The 19,432-nt window shown below is 47.2% G+C and overlaps 1 protein-coding gene and 1 long non-coding RNA gene across 6 annotated transcripts in view; one reads left to right on the top strand and one right to left on the bottom strand.

The window, feature by feature from the left end:
• The window catches only part of LOC6588012, a 42,430-nt gene extending 25,930 nt beyond the window's left edge, over positions 1-16,500 (top strand). For 2 of the 5 annotated variants that reach the window (XM_026988681.1, XM_026988677.1), the window contains exons 7-13: positions 11,825-11,903; positions 11,969-12,072; positions 12,139-12,276; positions 12,344-12,568; positions 12,716-12,922; positions 12,989-13,199; positions 13,265-15,716. In XM_026988681.1, the coding sequence (XP_026844482.1) occupies positions 11,825-11,903; positions 11,969-12,072; positions 12,139-12,276; positions 12,344-12,568; positions 12,716-12,922; positions 12,989-13,199; positions 13,265-15,716 (3,416 nt within the window). Of the gene's footprint in view, positions 1-985; positions 2,060-8,969; positions 9,634-10,222; positions 10,504-11,167; positions 11,711-11,824; positions 11,904-11,968; positions 12,073-12,138; positions 12,277-12,343; positions 12,569-12,715; positions 12,923-12,988; positions 13,200-13,264 lie in introns of those variants that run through there. The other 3 variants (XM_026988690.1, XM_026988693.1, XM_026988686.1) reach the window with 3 other exon arrangements.
• Positions 16,501-16,513: 13 nt separating this feature from the next.
• Positions 16,514-19,182, bottom strand: LOC113565724. Its single transcript, XR_003408744.1, has 3 exons — positions 19,008-19,182; positions 18,887-18,946; positions 16,514-18,524 (listed from the first exon to the last, which is right to left on the bottom strand). It is a non-coding gene; the product is annotated as an uncharacterized LOC113565724 (long non-coding RNA).
• Positions 19,183-19,432: the final 250 nt, after the last annotated feature.

The raw sequence follows: 19,432 nt of genomic DNA, 5'->3' as shown, positions 1-19,432 counted from the left end.
TACCATTCTCCACCAGCTCAAGCGGAAAGGAAATTTCACAAGTTTCAGGCTCCTGAAAGTTCAGTTTGTTGAAAGGATTACTACGTAAAGGACTCAAGTCTTAAAAAACTTTAAGTTCCTTAAGAACTAACTTTTTCTGGGAACTATACTACAATTTGGACTCGTGACAGAGCTTTGCTGGGTATAAAACGCTTCGATCAACGCAAATCCAGAAGATCAACAAACTCTTTTAATCTCCACTTCCGCGGAAAAACGTTTGTAATACGAGTACATACAGATAGAATGGATATGTATGTGAATGGATTAATAAAATAAGAGCTTCCTCTGCGACTGGGGACACATTTTAATGCTTACGATAACAGAAAATAGACTTCAATGCTTCCCATATACTATGTACATATGCTATCATTCTGTGTGTCTGATTTAAGACTCTGCAAGCTGAAAAAAAGAATAATCGAAACTCACTGTCGCATCGAGAATTTGAAGCCTACGATTATATAACTTTCTTCACTAATTTAAAGAACTATTAAATCGCCAAAAATCGCTATAATCGTGTGATTATTCAAGTCAGAAAGACTACTTTTTCCATTACAATATTCCCATATTTATCCAAGAGAGTGGCTTTGCAACAATTAAACTCCAATTGGATCGTTTTCTGCTGGCTGCTCAAGCAATTATTCCAAGTAACGGGTATCTTATAGTCGGAATAACTCGACTTGAACGATCTACTTGCTATCGCTGCCCCCAGCAGCGTCAGAGGCAGAGGCAGAGCCAGAGGCGGAGAGTGGATGAGATGAGAGGTTGGTTTGCAATGACGCAGAGAGCGGCGGCGACTAACTGTGAAGCGCTGACCATTGACGGCCGACGCCGACGCAGACAACTACAACGACAACGACGACGACGACGACGGCGGTTGTTTGTGCCCCACCGCCGGGGCTGCAAGCGCAACAACTTCGTTTTCAGTCGAAGAACGACTTTTGAGCGCAGTGCGCGTCGGCGTCGCGTGTTAACGGAAGACGACGAATAAGAAACCCGATTTGATCGGCCGAAAAGCGCTCCCTTCACCAGGCGAGATCAAAGTGAAGAGGCGGTAGAATATCACGTGTGTGCTTCGAGTATTATAAGGCTGCTAAAGTGTGTTGGAATAAACCAAATTTACGAGTAAATTTGTGAAAATTGTGCAAATGAAACAATAAAAAAAACGCGTCTCTCAGCCGTTTCGTTTCTGCTTCGTTTACCTCGTTTGCGCATGTGTGTGAGTGCCTGCTACCTGTTTGCTGCGGCGCAAGTGTGCGTGTGATCGAGGGAGAGAAGGAGAGTGGGAGAGAGAGCGTACGTGCGCTGTGTGTGTGTTACCTGCGCCGCCGCGGCGGGAGAGTGGCTAAAAGGAGAGAGCCAGAGAGTGAGAGAGAGAGAGAGAGGGAGAGCTGCTGCTGGCTAAGAAGTGTCAAAAAACTAAAAGGCGTCGCTTTCGTTTAAAAAAAAAGAAACGTTAAGGCAACAGTCTAAAACAGTAAGTAGCCGCGGGGCAAAGAGAAATCTTTGTGTGTGCTGCAAATGTTAATTAAATATTACGTGCCAGCAAAAAGAGCTGCAATTTACAGTAGTAATTGGATTGCATGTCCACCGCCACAATAACAACGACAGTTGCAAGCAATACGACTACAATTACAAACAAAATAAAAATAAAAAAAAACTACAACTACCAGCACAAGGCGAGGGCAGCGAAAGTGAACTTTTGCTTTTGGAAGAGGAATAAAGAGAGAGACGGAGAGAGAGAGAGGGGTCAGGCTTCCGCTCCCTCCAAGCAATTTACTCACGTGTCTGTCAAACTGTCTCCAGCCCGAAGCTTCAGCAAGATAATTACACTGCCAGTGTCTTTGTGTCTCGTTCGCACGCTACGTGAAAGCCTCTGCCTGCAACTGTAAAAAAGCTCTCTGGCAAGCTGACTGATCTCAGTGCAGTCGGCGTCAGCGTAGCCGTCGACGTTTTCATTAAAGTTGTTTATGCTGCAATTTTAAATACATGCACTCAACCCCCCGCCCGCCACCATGAACAGGTAAGCACACGCATACATACTCACATTATACACACACACAAACATACATCAGCGCACCCAGAGGCTGCAGCCTCTTACTTTATTGTGGAAAAATATGCAACGGCATGGAAAAACTTGAACTATTGCAACATTGTTGGGAGGGGGCGGGGGGGGGCTTTTGTGTCTTGTCGTTCGTTTGCCAAAGTTTATTCACACCGCAAGAAAGTCAAAGTTGTCGGCGTTTCAAAAGGCATTCAAACATCATGTAGCATCTTCCCCGTCTCCCCCCGCCCCATGAGGTATTTTTGCACATTCCCCCCCCCCCCCCCCCTTCCATTCGTGAGATCTAACATTTGGTTTTCTTTACAACTAGCCTGCAATTGACAGCACGCTATCAGCCCCCCTCCCGGTTACGACCTGCCGCATGCCGCATGCCGCATGCCGCATGCCGCCTGGCTCCAATTGGAGCTGAAGTTCGCGTTGGCCATTAATATTTCATTGGTTGTTTTGACCGTTGTTTCGCTTTCGGTTCGTTTGCCAAAACAAACCGTTACGTTCTTCTCCCCCGCACGGCACAAGTCACGTCGAATATACGATTCTCTTTAGATACCCTGTAATTGTTGGATTTGGTGTGTATGGGTTTTGTGGGGATCTGTTTGAAAGCTAGGATTCTGATCGCATTCCTGCATTACTGTTCCACCACCGAAGACTGTTGTATCCGGTCAGAATAGGGTACTAAAATGTTGTATTCAAGTATTTCCCTCCTTGGCACTTGTTTTAATGGTATTTTGATAGATTAAACGGGGTTTTATTTAAATAATCTTAAATAATAACTCCTTGTATAGGGTACCACGTAGTCGGAATACGCAACAAACCTTTAATTTCTTGTTATTTTTTTGTAGCTTTTCCTTTACTTGAGAATAATAAAAATGGAATAAAACTAAGTTTTCTCGATTTTCAGCAAGGAAAAATAAGTTTTTTTCCAGTTTAGCGATGGATGGAAAGTGGGTCTAGCTGTCAGGTCAGGCAGGAGTGGAGAGTGTGGTCTAAAGGAGAAAGTGAAGGAGCGAACCTGGCGCTGGTGGTAGTAACCGCCTGAGAGGGCACTTAAGAGCACCGGAGGCCAAAGTTTGCGCTTGCGTTTTTGCTATTCCATTTTATTTCGAGTTGTGCACTTATTAAAAAGTTTTAAATGTTTGATTAAAAAAGAATTCATCACGAAATTTGTTGTGGCACATTGCCTGAAAGTTTTTAACAATACTTTAAGTTTGTTTACTTTGGCTCCGGCTCCAGCTCCGGCCCCCAACCCTCCGCTGTTATCGAACTGGGCGGGTTCTGGAGGTGGCTTTGGAAGAAGTCAGCTCTTATCGAATAAATAAACACCAGCAGCAAAAACATTGGGGGAAACCTCTGAAACGAGTAGTTAGTCGGAACCATATCATTTGTCGTCGATGTATTGAATAATGTCTGTAGATAGCGTTGGACCCCGGTCCCCTGTCAGATATCGCATGTACAGAGTACACACATGGGCATGAGCCAATGTGTGAGGTGTGTTCCCGAATACTCGCAATGTGTGAGATTGTGGCGGACTTGGTTTGTTTGCCTTTTGCAAAACGAGGGAATAGCGTGACTTATTCCCGAACGAAATTTGAATAATAGCAGTGTTTTTTCGCAAAACAAAAGGCAGTTTTGTCTGTATCTTTTCGTCAACCCATAGTCTCAGTTTATTCAGTGACGGACCAGTATTAGGTCGTTAGCGGTGCCCGAGAATTATGGAGTAAGAAGAACTTAGAATTTACTTTTGACAACTTTCCTTGGAATATGAAATAAGGCGAATAGGGCTTCATTAGCACCGGATCTGAACCAGCTTCCACCAACGCGGCGTCTCGGCGTCTCGGCATCCTTCATTAGGCGGAACAACGGAACAGATTTCCAAGAAATGTTAATTTTCTCGTCTGTCTCTGAATCTGTAGCGGTAATGGGAGCAACTCTTTGGAGGTACTGGATTTTCTCAAATTACCATCGATTTTTGGGGACGAGAGTCATGGCAATTTCGGGATGCTACAAATATTGCCTCAGCGCCAGCCTCGTCTCCAGTTACCTCATTGGGCGGGGGCGGGGGGCCATGCGGCGAGGCCATTGTGTGAGCCGTCTCAGGCTGCTGCTGCTGGCAAGGAAATCGCTTTACAAAGCAGATAAGCGACTGAAATCAATCAAAAGACTTTTATATCAAACAATATAAATGAAATGTTGTATGCCGTTGTCGTTGTCGTTGTCGTTGTCGCTGCGGCTGTTTCCAGCGATTATAGCTGTGATTCTTTCGTGTCTATCTTGGGTTGACGCGCTCGCTATTCCGAATTGAACTTTCACGTTTGTCACGTTGCGCCCTGCCCCCAGAACAGCGCAATGAGCACGTAGAGCCCACACACACACCCGATTCGAGCCGATCCGATCCGATCCAAGCGGAGCCGAGCCAAGACCCCAAGCGGACATCCCACAGCACAAACATGCAAATGAATGGCCTCTGGAATGGTCGAGTGTGCGTACACACTCGCACATATGTCAAATGCGTTGTGGGGCACAAGCTTGTACGACTTTTGAACTTAATGTCCCCCAAAGGTCACACACACACACGCATCTGTGTGTGACGGCCTGACCTAAATGTGTCGCTGAAGCATTGGAGCTCTTGCATCAATGTACCCTAGACAAACTGTAGGAAGCGGATGAATTCTGGGAATCAAAGACCCACAGATACCCATAGACTTGAAATTTATATTTAAAGACTTTAGTCTTTCGAAATATTGGAATCCGTACAGATATTCAAGTCCCAATCTATGTATTTCTTTAGTCCCTTGTCCCTTTAGACAAGAAATCTGAAAACTTTCATGAACGGACACCCAAGGATCTGCTCCTTAAATCTTTTATTAATTCTTAACAAAATGGCATCCACTTTGCTTCAATTAGGAGTCATAAAAAGAGGTGGCTCCCCTGTAAGGGAATATTTTGTTTCGTTGTTTTGCTCGACAACTTTTTATCCCAGGGCGTATTTAGCCATGTTAATAGTAGTGCCACCGCCGTCATCGTCGTCTTTTGCCGGACCGGACTCTGCCCCTATTTTGCACATAAACTTTTCAATTTGAGAGCCAGCGCAAAAAATGGAATAACCCAGAGATCCCTTTATGCACGACAGATTTGCGCCTTGACCCCACTCACAGCCGAACAGCCGAAGAGCCCAACAGCCAAGAGAAAAAAGTAGCACACAAATCGGACCAACAACGGCAAAAACTTTGTGCAAATCGCGCTGGATTTACATAATTTTAAATGCTGGCTTATTGGTTTGTGTTGGCCTCCAAACGAGGAGTGGAGGAGTGGAGGAGTGCGCCAGGCCAGGGTGGTATAGGCGGTGGAGGTGGAAGATCCAGGCCAGGAAGTGGGCAAGTCCAAGTGACCCGGTCAAAACGTTTATTGCCATTTTGGCTTTGACTTTTTCCATTCCGCCTTTTTTTCTCACTGTTCACTCTTTGGAGAGTGTGTGTTTGTGTGCGTACCCTTTAAAGAGGGTATTTTAGACTAGAAGCTGGCGATGGTTCATATTTGGGTTACAATTCCTAAGAATTCTTTATTGCTCTGCTGTAGGATCTAATCCGATGACTATATACCACCCAGAGCAACGACTTTTATCTGCCAGGGTATCTGCTAGTTTGCTGCCTTTTCTTTCTGGTTTTTTTTTTTGGGTCTTTTCTTGCAACATTTTCATTTGGCGATGGCGATAGCGACGAGGGTCCCCAATTTGCATATCTGATTAATATGAATACATTAGTTCTGTGATTTGGCACAGTAAACCAATAGAATTAAATGCTTTTGCTGATTGCAGAGACAAAGGTCAAGTTGGCTCCTATCTCTGTCTCCTCGCTCTCCTCTCCCTGTCTCTCTGGGGGCAGTAATAATGCGTTTGGGGTTCTGGTTACTTAAATTCAATTAGCATTTCCGCCTGAACTCCGCTTGGCTGCCTCTGTCTGTGGCTTTCGCTCCCACTCATAATGCGATTTGTACTCGAAATCAGAGACATGTAAAGTATGTTATTTTTTGCGCTTTCTGGCGCTCGTCTTCAAGTGCGGACTCCAGACACACAACAGAGCTCGTTCTTCCCCGTTTGGAGCTTTTATTGAGGAAGCGACAAATTTATTTAAATTAAGTCAAAAATGCCTTCTTTGCTGCCGCTGTCTGCTGCTCGTAACTTTGCTTAATGTGTGGTAGATCTGACAATTATGACAGCGTCGAATGCAAGATGGAATCGGAATAAATTACTTCTTAGGGCCAGGGGGGTGGGACTAGTGGGGGCCTGGGATCGGGCTACAGCCACCATTATTGGGAGTCGAGTCTGTTGTCGGCTCTATTAAGTGGATTATGTTGTTTTGTCTGCTGAAGGGAGGATATGGATGTGGTCTGCTGGCCGTGCGGGCTTGTGGATTGCGGCTTGTTGGTCCATTGGATGACCTCTATCCTATCCTGTCCTGTCCTGTCCTGTCCTTACCCCACAATCTCCCTTTCTACTATCGTGGGCTGTCGTCGAGAGCCTTTGCTGTGATTTATGTTGGGCAATTTTGTCCTGCGTAGCTTCATAAATTTTATTATCCTGCAATTGCAAACCGAGTGCCCTGGGCCCGACCCACGACCCCACACTCCTCTCCTCTCCCTTTTTTTCAAGTTTATGGGTCAGCAAATTTTATTTATTGCACGCCCTCAATTGACAGTTTAAGTTGATCCACGGGGGGAATGGTGGGTCGGTCGCCCTGGAACCTGATAGTATTAGCAAAACGGCTTAGGATTGATCCCGGTACGTGCCGCAAGGCATTGCCTGTGGTGCCGGAACATTTGTGTGTGTTAATCATTTTTTAACAAGGCTTTTCAAATATCAAACAGTGATATGGAGGGACGTGATTCCGATTTGTGTCGGGGATCAAATAATGCCTAATATTGAGTGACAGCTCGCTTGGTCATCCGCGGTTCCAGAATGTGTACATATTTCTGCTTTTATATCTAGTTTATTACAAGCTTGATTTTGGCTATTCCTTATTTCTTCAAGAACCGATGAATTAGTCAGGCGATCCAGAAACCCATCTAAGTCTTTGGATTTGATGGAAATCTAGTACTTATTCAGGATTTATTTTTATAACAAACAAAGATAGGCTTGAGTCAGCTATCCACCATGTTCGTATTACTCGTAGAATCACGGACATTTGCATATGTAACAGGGCTCCTATGATACTTATCTGAGAACCCGAGACCCAACCCGAGACCCACCTCGAGACCCAACCAGATTCACTTTGGTGAATCAATTCAGCCCAGAGAGACTGAGACTGAGACTGGGCCTGAGTCACTGTGTTTACGGCCCCTGGGCCTGACCTTGACCAAGTGTATGGGGATAATAATAGGTGGTTTCCGCCACATAGACTAGTTCCCAGTATTTGAAATCGTTTTCGCCGGAGATCAAAGTGATTTCAAGCACAAACAGGCGAGCGACATTTATTCGTTTCATTTCATTCATATGAGACAATGTCTAAAATTAGTGACAAAAACACACACGAAAATGTAAAATAAAACCGGTCTCATGTTTGATCGAGGGCACATCGAATTCACCTTTCAAGACTCCAATTAGTTTTCAATTTTTCCGACTCTGTCTTCGGGGCCGGGGGGGGCCCTTTGTGGGGGCTAATCAGCCCCTGTGATACCCGACGACAGCCGCGACACAGAATTTAATTTCTTCCATTCGTCTTCATTGCCTGGGGGATGCGACGGTGACACCTCCCAAATGCCAACAGACAGGCGTCGATAAATCAGTGCGGGACGAGTCGTCCTCGACGGCATCATCAGCAAACAATCCTCTAGGGGTCTGGAAATAATTTGTTAAGGTTTACGATGCTCGAAATGTCGCCCGATAATTGATTTTACGACACCCACACATCCTTATCCCACAGACACGTGATAGGGCATTCTCGAAGTGGATTTTTGCTTTGAAACCGCGGCTGCTACTTAAAATAATTCGTATGCAGGTACAGACATAGAAACACACATACATACAAATGAACAAAAGCACAGTAAACAGGGATCAAACGAGTGATATTTCCTGTACCAAATATAAGGGGTAGGTAGAGCGAGCACAGAGAGAGAGAGCGGCAGAGAGAGTAAGGCCTCCGCGAGAGGGAGAGTAAGCAGCAGGCTACCTAAGCAACCCAGGCTCTCATCAGTGCTGGCAAACATAGCGGAATCATAGCTAGAAAAAGTAGAGTTTATCAAAGAGATTTTCCAAAGGAAGAGTAAGAATTTCTATAGAATCATCTAGCTTAATCGAATTAATTTTATTTATTACTCTTTGAACTTTTTCGTGAGACTAAAGACAGTTTGATGACAGTAAAATAATACATTTGTATACCCTCTTCTAGGGCTCTGCTTCGTTTTACATACTGTTAACAACATTTATGTTTAGCTAGAATAAATAGGCATATTTTGTCTATGTACAATTTTCCTTAGTTTTAGTTATATTTCGCTATAATCTGTCTACAAAATATATTAGCTATGCCCCACATTAAAACGGAACATATCTGGCTTGAAAGCAGCTACATTTCCAGCACTATTGCAACTCTCATATGTAAAGAGAGGATTTAAAACCTAGAGAGAGAGAGAGAGAACGAAATCACGTTCGTTCCGATGCTGTTCTCCCACAAGAGAACTTTTCACATTCGATTTTTGAAACACGCGACGCGCACAACGGAAAATCCTGCCATAAAACCAAAAACAAAACATCGAAAACGGGAAAAGAAATGGAAATAAACTGAAAACGTGTAAAATGTGATACATTCGTGGACTAAAAAACGTATTTGTGATAGAATCGAATAAAAGGAAACGCAACGAAAACCGGTTAAAGTGATCAATGGAGCGTCGCAAGGCGTTGGGCATGTATTCGAAGCTGAAGGATCAGCAGGCGGCACTGATACCGACCCCGGAGAAGGATAATGAAGACGGGGACTCGCTACCCGCTTTGCGCCGCTCGCATTCGGTGCGATCCTCCCTGCGGCGCCTCAAGAGCAAGCTGCACAGTCCCGCCCTGCCGCTGCAGTCGCCCTTCAAGCTTCGCGCCCATCTGCATTCCCGCAGTCGCACACGGACGGCGCTGGACAAGAGCAAGGCGGCGAAGGCACTGCGCTTGTGGAGCGAAATCGATGCCGTGGCCGTGGTCACCACCAAAGTGAAGGGCAAGAACGAGTTTGTGCCGCTCAAGCGGCAGCCCGGCTCCGAGCTGGCCGCCGATCAGGAGGAACTGGGCATCGAGCAGCTGATGTCCACGCTGCCCGTGGGCGTGACGCTGCCGCGAAAGGCCTGCAAGCTGCTCCAAATACCCGAGAGCTATTGCCAGCCGGAGCAGGCGAAGGCAGCCCCCAAGGCCACGCTGGACTCGGACCTGGAGCGGACGCTGAGCGGCGACGACTCAATGTCTGTGCTGGCGGACATCACGCGGAATGCCCAACAGGGGATCTATGGAACGACGCGCATGCGCACGGCCACCATCCGGAAGCCGATGCCGTACCTGAACAGTCGTAGGTGTCCGTGACCCTTTTTCTAGATCGTTATTCCCCGAAAAATCCGTGGGAGGAAACCGGAATGGAGTTTATACATAAATCGCGTTTAAGTGCCAGATTCAGATGTGATTTAGTGAAATGTTGTCTCTCGTTTTGTGGTTCCATTCTATGATTTGATTTGATTTGATTTTTATATCCATCATGTGTTGATTTGGCATTTTTATTTGCCTCCCAGTGGGTCAATGAACTGTTCGAAATGCTATTCCGATGCTGAAGCTGTACATATGGCTGTCTCAAGGAAGGGTTAGGTAGGGCTCCGGCTTCGGCTTCGGCTTCGGCTGCGTCTGCGGCTTCCCATCTCAGATCTTGTTATTACATCAACGAAAGCAATTTCCCCTCAACTCGCGTGGCCATTTGTCGCTTGTTTACACGAGAGTTGTTTCCTTTCGAAGAAAGAAACCCATAAAACGAGTGTGGAAAGAGGATGAATATTCATTTGAATGTTTCATGGGATATATTTATGCGCACACATCTGTTGACCATACAAACACTGGCTTAATCCCATGGCAAAATATCTGGCGGGGTCGTTAATGTTATGCTCTTGCAGATGCTACCAGAGCGATAGCCATAAAGTCCCCTGTCCGCCGCAGAAGCTCCAGATGAGCAGCTGTCTGCGCTCTCCGGCGGTGTTCATGCGCCAGAAATCGTTTCACACGCTCAACGAGCTGACCAAATTCTGTCAATTGAAAGTGTCCCCAACAGCGGCGGCACGGGCGGCGGCTGCAACACCATCATCACCAGCGGCAGCGGCAGCTACCCACGGCACACTGCCTCCGCCTGCGCCTCCGTTACAGCAACGCCGGCGTCACAGTCACTATGCCTTCGATGGTAAGAGAGATGGGTTAGAGAACGGCGTTCATGCAGTACCCCCATGCGGGGCAATTAAGAAATGCGCTTGAAATACTTACATTTATCATCATTCCTACATACAATACCAAAGGCATAGTTATTAAAGACAATTGAAATGGAATGGCAAGGGGAACAATCATCACGAGTGGTGGGTGGGTGCGAGGCTTAGGTGGGTGCTTCTCGCGTTGCATGGACACATACCATAACCAAACACACACTAACAAACATTCATACTTACAAAGCAAACACAAACAAATGGTTGGATTGCGCTTTTGCATAATTAATATAATTGGTTCGATGGTCATCATCATCGCATCTCAACTCGGGCCAGAAAAGAGAACCACACACAATAGCGGTTGGAATAGGCATTTATGTTTCATATTTAATTAATCACATCGGCAAACACAGCAGGCGGAAACAACAATAATAATTGTAACAATTACATGACGGTGACCCTTCCCCCTCTCATTCCACCCACCCACGGCGGGCTATTTACCTTCTCTGTACATACTCGTATATACAACAAATCCCGCAACAAATCCTGCATTTAATTTATATTTAGTTTTAATTGGCTTTCATGTTTGCATTTAATTTTGATTTTCCTATTATTTTATTTTAATTTATCCCTCATCCCCCCCGATAGACAACATTCAGTCGCAGTCGCAGTCGTATCGTGAGAGCGACACTGAATCTGTGGACAACCAGGTCAAGCTGCGACCAAAGGATCGGGATAACTATCCCACATATTATCCAGCGCCGTTGCTGTCCACTCGCTGGTCCGATCAGCTGACGCAGCATGCAGCGGTAGCCAAGATACGCACCGCCATCTCCTGCCACACACAGGATCTCAGAGAGATGGAGTACCTACTGCCGCACTCGACACAGTCGCAGTCGCAGCTCTGCATCTCCCGCCACTCGCAGCCGAAGAGCGCCAAGCTGCGGGATGACCATGATGACGAGGAGACGGCCGATTCCGCCGACCTGGAGACGGCGCCACTTTCCGCCGGGGACGAGAACACGGCGGCCAATGTGCAACAGCTATCCGTGCACCGCCAGCCCGTGCAGCTGAGAACGAAAGTAACGGGCAACATACCCCATCCGCGAGCCAGCAAAATGTCCAAGAAGCAGCAGAAACTGGCACAGGCACAATTCGAAAAGCTGACGCAGAGCAACCTTCATCTGCATGGTAGGCCCAGGGCAACGAAAAACTAATCCACTAACGCAACCAGGACTTGATCTTAAGCCCTCAAATGAGTTGGAACTGCATCTAAACTCTCTTTATATACGTGTCTATTTGTAGCTCTGTTTTCGGCCGTGGAGCATGGGCATCTGGACAAGGCACGCACCATCCTGGAGTCCACCGATGTGGATGTGAATAGGTAATATTTCTCATCGCCCATCCCTACATATATGTACTCCTAACACATCTACCAACCCTTCACAGCATTAACAATGATGGTCTCTCCGCCTTGGATCTGGCCGTTCTCAGCAACAATCGCTCCATGACCAAAATGCTGCTCCAACACGGCGCCATGGAGGGCTCTCAGTGTAAGTTCAAGCACATCTTACGCTGTTCCTTTCACTGATCAATCTTAATCTCAATATCGTTTGCAGTTTCCGCGGAGAACATTGGCAGCAAGCTCAATGGCCTGCTGCAGGACGCCGAGTCGCGCATCCACGATCTGAGCGGACCGGAGGGCCTCTGTCCACCCATTTTCGCCTCGCGACCCTCCATCTCGAGCATCATAATTGGTGAGTGGCCCACACAGCCATCAACCCTCATGGATGGGGCTCTTAATCAGCGTGTCTCTTTCCCCAGGAAACTCGAGTGCCTCCGTGACAGGCTGTACGGGCAGCGAGGTGGAGAAACAGATCGGCATCTGGGAGCGTCGCGTCAAGGGCCTGCGACGGCTGCTGCTTGGCTGGGACCAGGCAAGGCCGCCAGATGCGCCCGCCTCGGTGGTCGTAGATGTCACCGGCGACAATTCCATCAGCGTACAAATCTTGGAGCCCTTTGAGGGTGCCATCGGCACGAAATTTAAAGGTACGCAACCACAGAACCAAGTGGCCTCTCAATCTCATGCTGATTGCTTTGCGACTGGTGGCTGTGATGTGGTTAGACCCACATTTTGATTTGGCCTTGACTCAAACTCTGTCTCCGTCTCTATTTCTGTCTCTGTCTCTGGCACAGTTCAATGGTCGACCCGCGCGGACTTCAATAACGTAGTAGGCGAAAGCGAGCTGCTGGAATGGGTGAGCTTCCATGGCACAATGGGCGCCCAGTGTCACATATCCGGCCTCACCCAGGGACGTCGATACTTCCTGCGCGCCTCCTGCGGCAATGTCAAGGGTTGGGGGGCCTATCGCACCTCAGTTCCAGCTAGCGTTGTGCCATCGAGTGAGTATCCCGGAACCCTAATCAATCAACTGCCTTTAAACCATGACATATCCTTCTTCTTGATAGCCTGGCGTGACTTGGACAATCGTGAGGACCGATTTGTGGGCCGCCACCGCATTCTGGACAACCTCTTTACGGCCGTGCGTTTGGCCCGACCCGCCGATGTCTCGGAACTCACTCTAGATCCTGCGGGCGGCCAGCGACGCAACCCCAAGAAAAAGACTACCATCAAGCAGCTCTTTTCGGTGGCCTCCAAGTTCCAAAAGACCCTCAGAAGGTACATACATACATATATGGGAATGAAGCACAAACCGGGGACTAAACCAATCCAATTTCCCACAGGGGCATCTACTTCTCGTGCATCGTCCATTGCGATGACAAGGTGCTGGTGACCAGCGAGGACTTTCCGCCCGTCATCGAGATCGACGAATCGTATCCGAGTGCCCTGCACATGGACTACTACTGGCTGATGAAGGTGGCCTGCACCTGGGACGATGTCAAGTCGCTGCGCTCCGACATGGAGCGCAATCTCACGTCTGCCGTTCACTTCCGGACAAAGCTTTTGTCTGCCGTCTGCCAGATGCAGTCGGCGCTGGGCTTCACGGACCTCGGCCAGCTGTACTACAAGCCACTGCGGGACTCGCAGGGCACTGTCGTCCTCACCTGCGTCCAGTCGGTGAAGAGCCAGAAGGCCGTCTCCATACTCAACTCCCGCTGGCTACCGGTCAGCAAGCTGCAGAAGAAGCTCGGGGCCCTGCACGAGGACTACAACATCAACGAGATGCTCATCTCCTCGATTGGCGAGCAGATGCACTACCAGCAGGCGGCCCTGCAGCGCCTGGAGCCGGGCCTCTATCTGGGCTATCTGAAAATGCAGTGCTCCATGGACCAGATCCAGGTGGTGGTGCCTGTGAAGACACCCAATGTCCTGCCCCATTGCAAGGTGCGCGAGAACAGCCACATCACGGCCGAGGAATGGCAGGTGCTGCATCGTAGCGGCGATCCGCTGCGCCTCCCTTTGGAATTCAGCTCGCCAGGTGGCGAACGGTCGGGCACCACAGAGGTGCAGCGCCTCTTCCTGTACGATCTCACCAATGCGATGCACAAGCTGTTCGCTGGGATGAACATCAAGGCCTCGGAGGCCACCACCCACCGCCTTTATGACGTGGAGGTGATCGAGCACAGTCCCGACATCAGCTTCCTGGTTGTTTGCCCCTCGGCGGAGTCGTCGTGTGCGGTGCCCGGACAGTCGGAGCTGCTGCTGCAGCGTGACGATTTGGCCAGCCTGAGCATCCAGGCCTTTGAGATGATCCATCTGCGCACTTACCAACCGGCCATTATCCAGAAGTACGCCCGCCTCTCCTGCATCCTGGAGCTGGACACAGCGCTGGCCACGCATTCGCTGCGCGAGGCCTTCTCCAGCAGCGAACTGCAGGCGGCCAAGGAGCGACTGGCCACGCTGCAGGAGCTCAGCTCCAGCCTGACGCTAGTGTGGAAGAGCGTGCGCTGGCTGATGGATGTGGTGGCCTATGCGCGCAACAAGAGTGCCCAGCCGTCGTTGGCCATGCGGGAGATCCTCGACTTTGCCCAGCTGCGGCAGAAGGAGCTGTCTGCGGCGGGAGGCCAGTCCAAGCAGCTCCTGCAGCTCCCGATACGCGAGAGCAAGTTCAACAAGACAGGCACTGGACGTGGCAGCTGGCCGGGACCCGGCACCAACGAGGATCAATCGCAGGGCAAGCCGGAGCACTCGAAGTCGGAGCAGAATCTGGGCCAGACTGCAATCACCCCAGTGGATGCCACGACTTCCAAGCAACAGCAGCAGTCACAAATGCAGCAGCAACAACAGCAGCAGCAGCAGCTGTTGCAAGTATCCACCAGCGAGTACGCAGGCTCCACATGCTCAGAGGTGTCGCTGCGGAAGAACAGCGGCGACTCCATGAGCTCCACCTACACGCCTCAGAGCTTCTACTCTGCCGTTGACTCCATCTCGGATAAGAACAGCAGCAGCAGCGTCTTTGCCCTGCCACCGTCACGCTCCGATGACACTCTGGCGGATGCACTGCGCCACTCGCAGGCGGTGGCAGCTCAACGGAAGCGCACCAGCTCCAACATCGCGCACCACACCTCGACGCCGCTCATCACGGTGCATAGTTCCAGCTCGGCTCCGTATCTAGCCGGATCGAGTGTGTCGCTCAGGAGTGGCAGCGGTGTCTTTGCCACGGACCTGGAGCACAAGCCGCTAAAGCCGGCCGTGAAGGCTGCTTCCAGTGCCAATTTGCGCGAAGGGGGACCCTATTTGAAGAGCACCCTGGCGGAGCTGAGGGCTGTGGGCGGCGAGGAGCCGGTGGCCAGCACCTCGAAGGCATCCTCCACCAAGAGCCTGTCGCGCCAAAGCAGTGAAGAGGACTCGGCCAGCTGCTCCAGCCTGAACACGGAACAGGTGCCGGGCATCATCCAGGTGTACACCGCCTACAATACCGGACTGGCCAGTGGCACCAGCCTCAAGCTCCACGTAACCCCAAAGACGACCGCCCGCGAGGTCATTAATCTGGTGGTCAAGCAGCTCAACATGGCCGTGGTGCTGAAAGGCAACAACGGGCCCATCTACAGCGCCGATATGCTGGAGAACTTTTGTCTGGTGGCCGTGATTGGGGCACGTGAGCGCTGCCTGCGGGACGACTTCAAGCCGCTGCAGCTGCAGAATCCCTGGAAGAAGGGACGCCTCTATGTGCGAAAGAAACACGAACTGCTGGCCGCCATCGAGCACTCCAATCGCAAGTCGCATTTGATTTGAGCAATCGGAGACTATCAATGGAGCTGGCGATGGATATAGGAAATACAGATTAATGAATCCGATCCGACTATTGTACATTTGTTTGTGTGTTTGGTTCCACCCGTTCCACATACCCGCACCGCACCGCACCGCTCCACGACAATGATCAACGATGATCGTCGACCAATTCCCAAATTAGACTGAATTACTTATGTATGCCCCAAAAAATGGCAAATGAATGGTATTATTATATTTTGAATAGTTTAAAGTTCTACATAAGACCCACCCACATACATAAATACACATACTAACTAGTAATCCATTCACATACGAATCGAACTACAGATTGTTGTTAGTTTTTCTAGATTAAAGCGTAGAAGGAGCGAAGAGAAGAGAAGAAACGAAAAGGTTACACCAATATCCAATATCCAATATGATATGATATGATATACGAATAGATATGTATTATATGTGTGTGCATCAATGTATTTTATTGTATGTATTTTGGTAGATTAGTGAACAAAATGTTTTGATTGTATTTTTGTGAAATTTTTAAGGGGCACACACAACACACACTCACACACTCTTAATCTAAACGAAACCCACTGGAAGTCAATATGCATTTTAAGTGTCACTCTTGATGTCTCCCGATGTGTTTTGTGGTGTGCTTTGTGTGTGTGTGTGTGTGTGTCCTTGACAATTGCAATTCCATTGGCTTAATGTTTAAAAGAAATGTATTAGTATGTAATCGGAATCAAACCAACAACAACAAGAAAACAAAAACGAAAATTGCAAATATTTTTTAAAAATATATTGGCACAACTAAATGTTGAAAAAAACCAAACAAACAAATAGGAAACTTTTAATTCAAATTCTAAAGATTGTGTTTATTAAATGTATAGCTACACGAAGTCCAGACCTACATAGATCCTCCTAACTATCCCAAACTAGTAGTAATCCTCTAATTTCCCCACTTGCAACTCGTGTTCTATTCAAATTTCTATCTATCTCAATGTGCAGAACAGTATGTGTCTATAACTTTAAAGTATACTACTATATGGGTACTCTTACAATGCAAAAAATACCTTAATTAACATAGTGGAAATTCTTCAGATATATGCATGTGTACTATATGTATTGTTGTGAACCATAGACAAAGGAGTCCGTTTCATTGTCAAGCTGATGCCCCAAGTCCCAGTAGATACTTTTTGTTCGCGACAGCGATTCGAATTTAGATTGAAAGTAGATGATGGTGGATATGTATTTCGAATCTTATGAGAAACTACACAGGATCACACTTACTTTAAATGAATGTGCAACACACGAGTCCACAACAGATATCGTACTATTTAAGATGTCTACGACCAACATACGATTTTTGTACATTTTATTCTCATGATTTTTGACGAGAAAAGAAAGAGCATATTTTGATACATTTTTACTATGGTTTACAAGTGTCCTAGGGCTAGTCGAAGCGCAGCAACGAATGAACCACAAGGCGGCCATGCCCCCCTAACCCCCATTTGCGTTCATGCAACAGCAACAGCAACAACAACAGCAACAGCCCGGTTTCAAATTTGTATTACCGACAGCCAATTGCCTCAATTCAAATGGTCTCCTTCCCATTCCCATTCCCCTTCCCGGGAAATGGTCGAGCAAACAACGAAACGTATGCAAAGGCGAACAAATTCCATATTGTATGACTAGTTTTCTGTTTATTAACTCGGAATCGGAATGCCAATTAAACAATTTCAATTGTACGATACACAGCGTCCGTCCCCAGAAGAGCGTTTGATTTTACGAATGGATGCGAAACGTATACAGAGTAATATTATTATTTTGAATTGCGATCAAGTGAGATAGATTAGTTTTTACGATGCAATCTAATTGTAGCTAATGTGTGGAATATGTATAACCCAAAAGCATCGTATTGTTTCGAAAATAAAAAAATACACCTGTAATTAGATATATGTATGTAGAGGATGAACCTTATCAAGTGTAACTCGTGAACACAAATTGCATGCCAGTACCAACAAACATCCATTATCAATTCCGTGTGTGTATTATTGGTGTGTGTTAACTGCTATAGTGTATTGTATTGTATTATTATCAACAAACAGAATGAACAGCACTACTCGTCGTAAGAGATAATGTTGAAGCAATGTAAGTGGCGGAAGGAGTCGCGTGGACGAGTACTGTAGATTGGGAGTGTAGTCAAACTAAGAATAATGTGAGTACCGAAGCATTCAAAGAATATTCAATTAAATTAATAAAGACTCAACAATTGTTATGGTGTAATCACAATCATGTTTGTTTCTATGTTCTATGGAAATTTCTAGATAAAATAGGAGAATAATGATACTCATGAAGTATTGCAAAATTCGAGTATAGTAATTACTTACTCATCGCAGCTCAGCCGGAACATAATAACGGATCGACATACATATGTACATACATTTTTATAGAGATAGCTATTTGTTACGTATACGCAGGGGGGGGGGGGCTCTACAACTGCACTTGGATGCGGTTTGCGATGACAAACGGCGAAAAAACCTAATACTGATAACAAGCTGATAAGCCGAACATTTCACCAGTTCCTGATACCTGACAGCTGCTTGGAGAGGGTAAGGTTAATTCTATTCGAGAGGCTTCTATCATCTTGCTGGCAACAACAAAGAAATGTTGTGCTACATGTTGCTCCATAGCGTTTTGGAGGCCGATGCGTCACCTGCGTCGTGCGTGTATATACACATTATATATATAGATATATTCTCGTAGTATAGATATTCTCGGACTCTATGGGGATAATGATGACACTGATGGAGCGAGCTGTAATGATCGAAAAACAAGTTAGATTGACTCATTCTCTCTCTCTCTCTCTCTTTGTTGCTCTCTGCGGGGGGGAGTCAAGAAATATAACAAGTCATGGCGATAAGTGAACTTTGTTTTTGTGTATTTCCCTTCTCGCCAAACACATACAATAAACATTCGTATGTATGTAGCTATGTATCTATTTGGTGCGTGCATAGACCTTTACTGAGATACTTCCAAATCTGGAATATGGCATATGTTCGCTCCCTGAACTTTGCCTTCAAATTATATGGTTTCTTGCTTGCTTATTAATAAACTCTTTGTCCACGCACTTCCTCCACTTGAGACGAACAGCTACTTCTTGTAAATGACCTACTTACAGCCAGCCCCACTGGTGCCCCTTCTCCAATCGCGCAGCTCACTCGACCAATATACAGCCGCTGTAAATTTCGACAATAGATTAATATAGGGCGGACGCACTCCTTCATTATTCAAGCACACCACAATCCGAATTTATTATTAGTTATGACGGGATTTATGGGGCCGTTAGCTGTTGCACCTGACGAGCCAGCCAGCCAGTTTCCAATTTTGATATCATCTACGAGCAAATCAAAGGCAATATATTTAAAATATCTCCCGCAGCTAAATTTTAATCTGCTTCCAACCGACAGTCGGTTTTCGTTTCTTGATTCTCAAGTACTGGGACGGGTTAGCCACGTGATCTGAATGTGAGGTCGCTAGGTCGCTGGACGCGTCCGCCTTAATTAGATTTGAGACCCAGACGCAGACACAGACAGCGATTAACAAGGTAAATAACAAAGCACTGGAGGCCAGAGCCACAGCAACAGCCACAGGAACAGGGACAGGAACCAGACCGCAGTCATCAGTCCAGCACTCACAGCGGCTGCAATAATTGTCTGAATGTG

Source organism: Drosophila persimilis, unplaced genomic scaffold, assembly GCF_003286085.1.
Source record: "Drosophila persimilis strain 14011-0111.01,24,50 unplaced genomic scaffold, DperRS2 tig00000000-arrow-pilon, whole genome shotgun sequence".
NCBI classification, from domain to species: Eukaryota; Metazoa; Arthropoda; class Insecta; order Diptera; family Drosophilidae; genus Drosophila; species Drosophila persimilis.
Note: the sequence above shows the minus strand (reverse complement) of the source record. Positions and strands in the feature narration are given on the sequence as shown.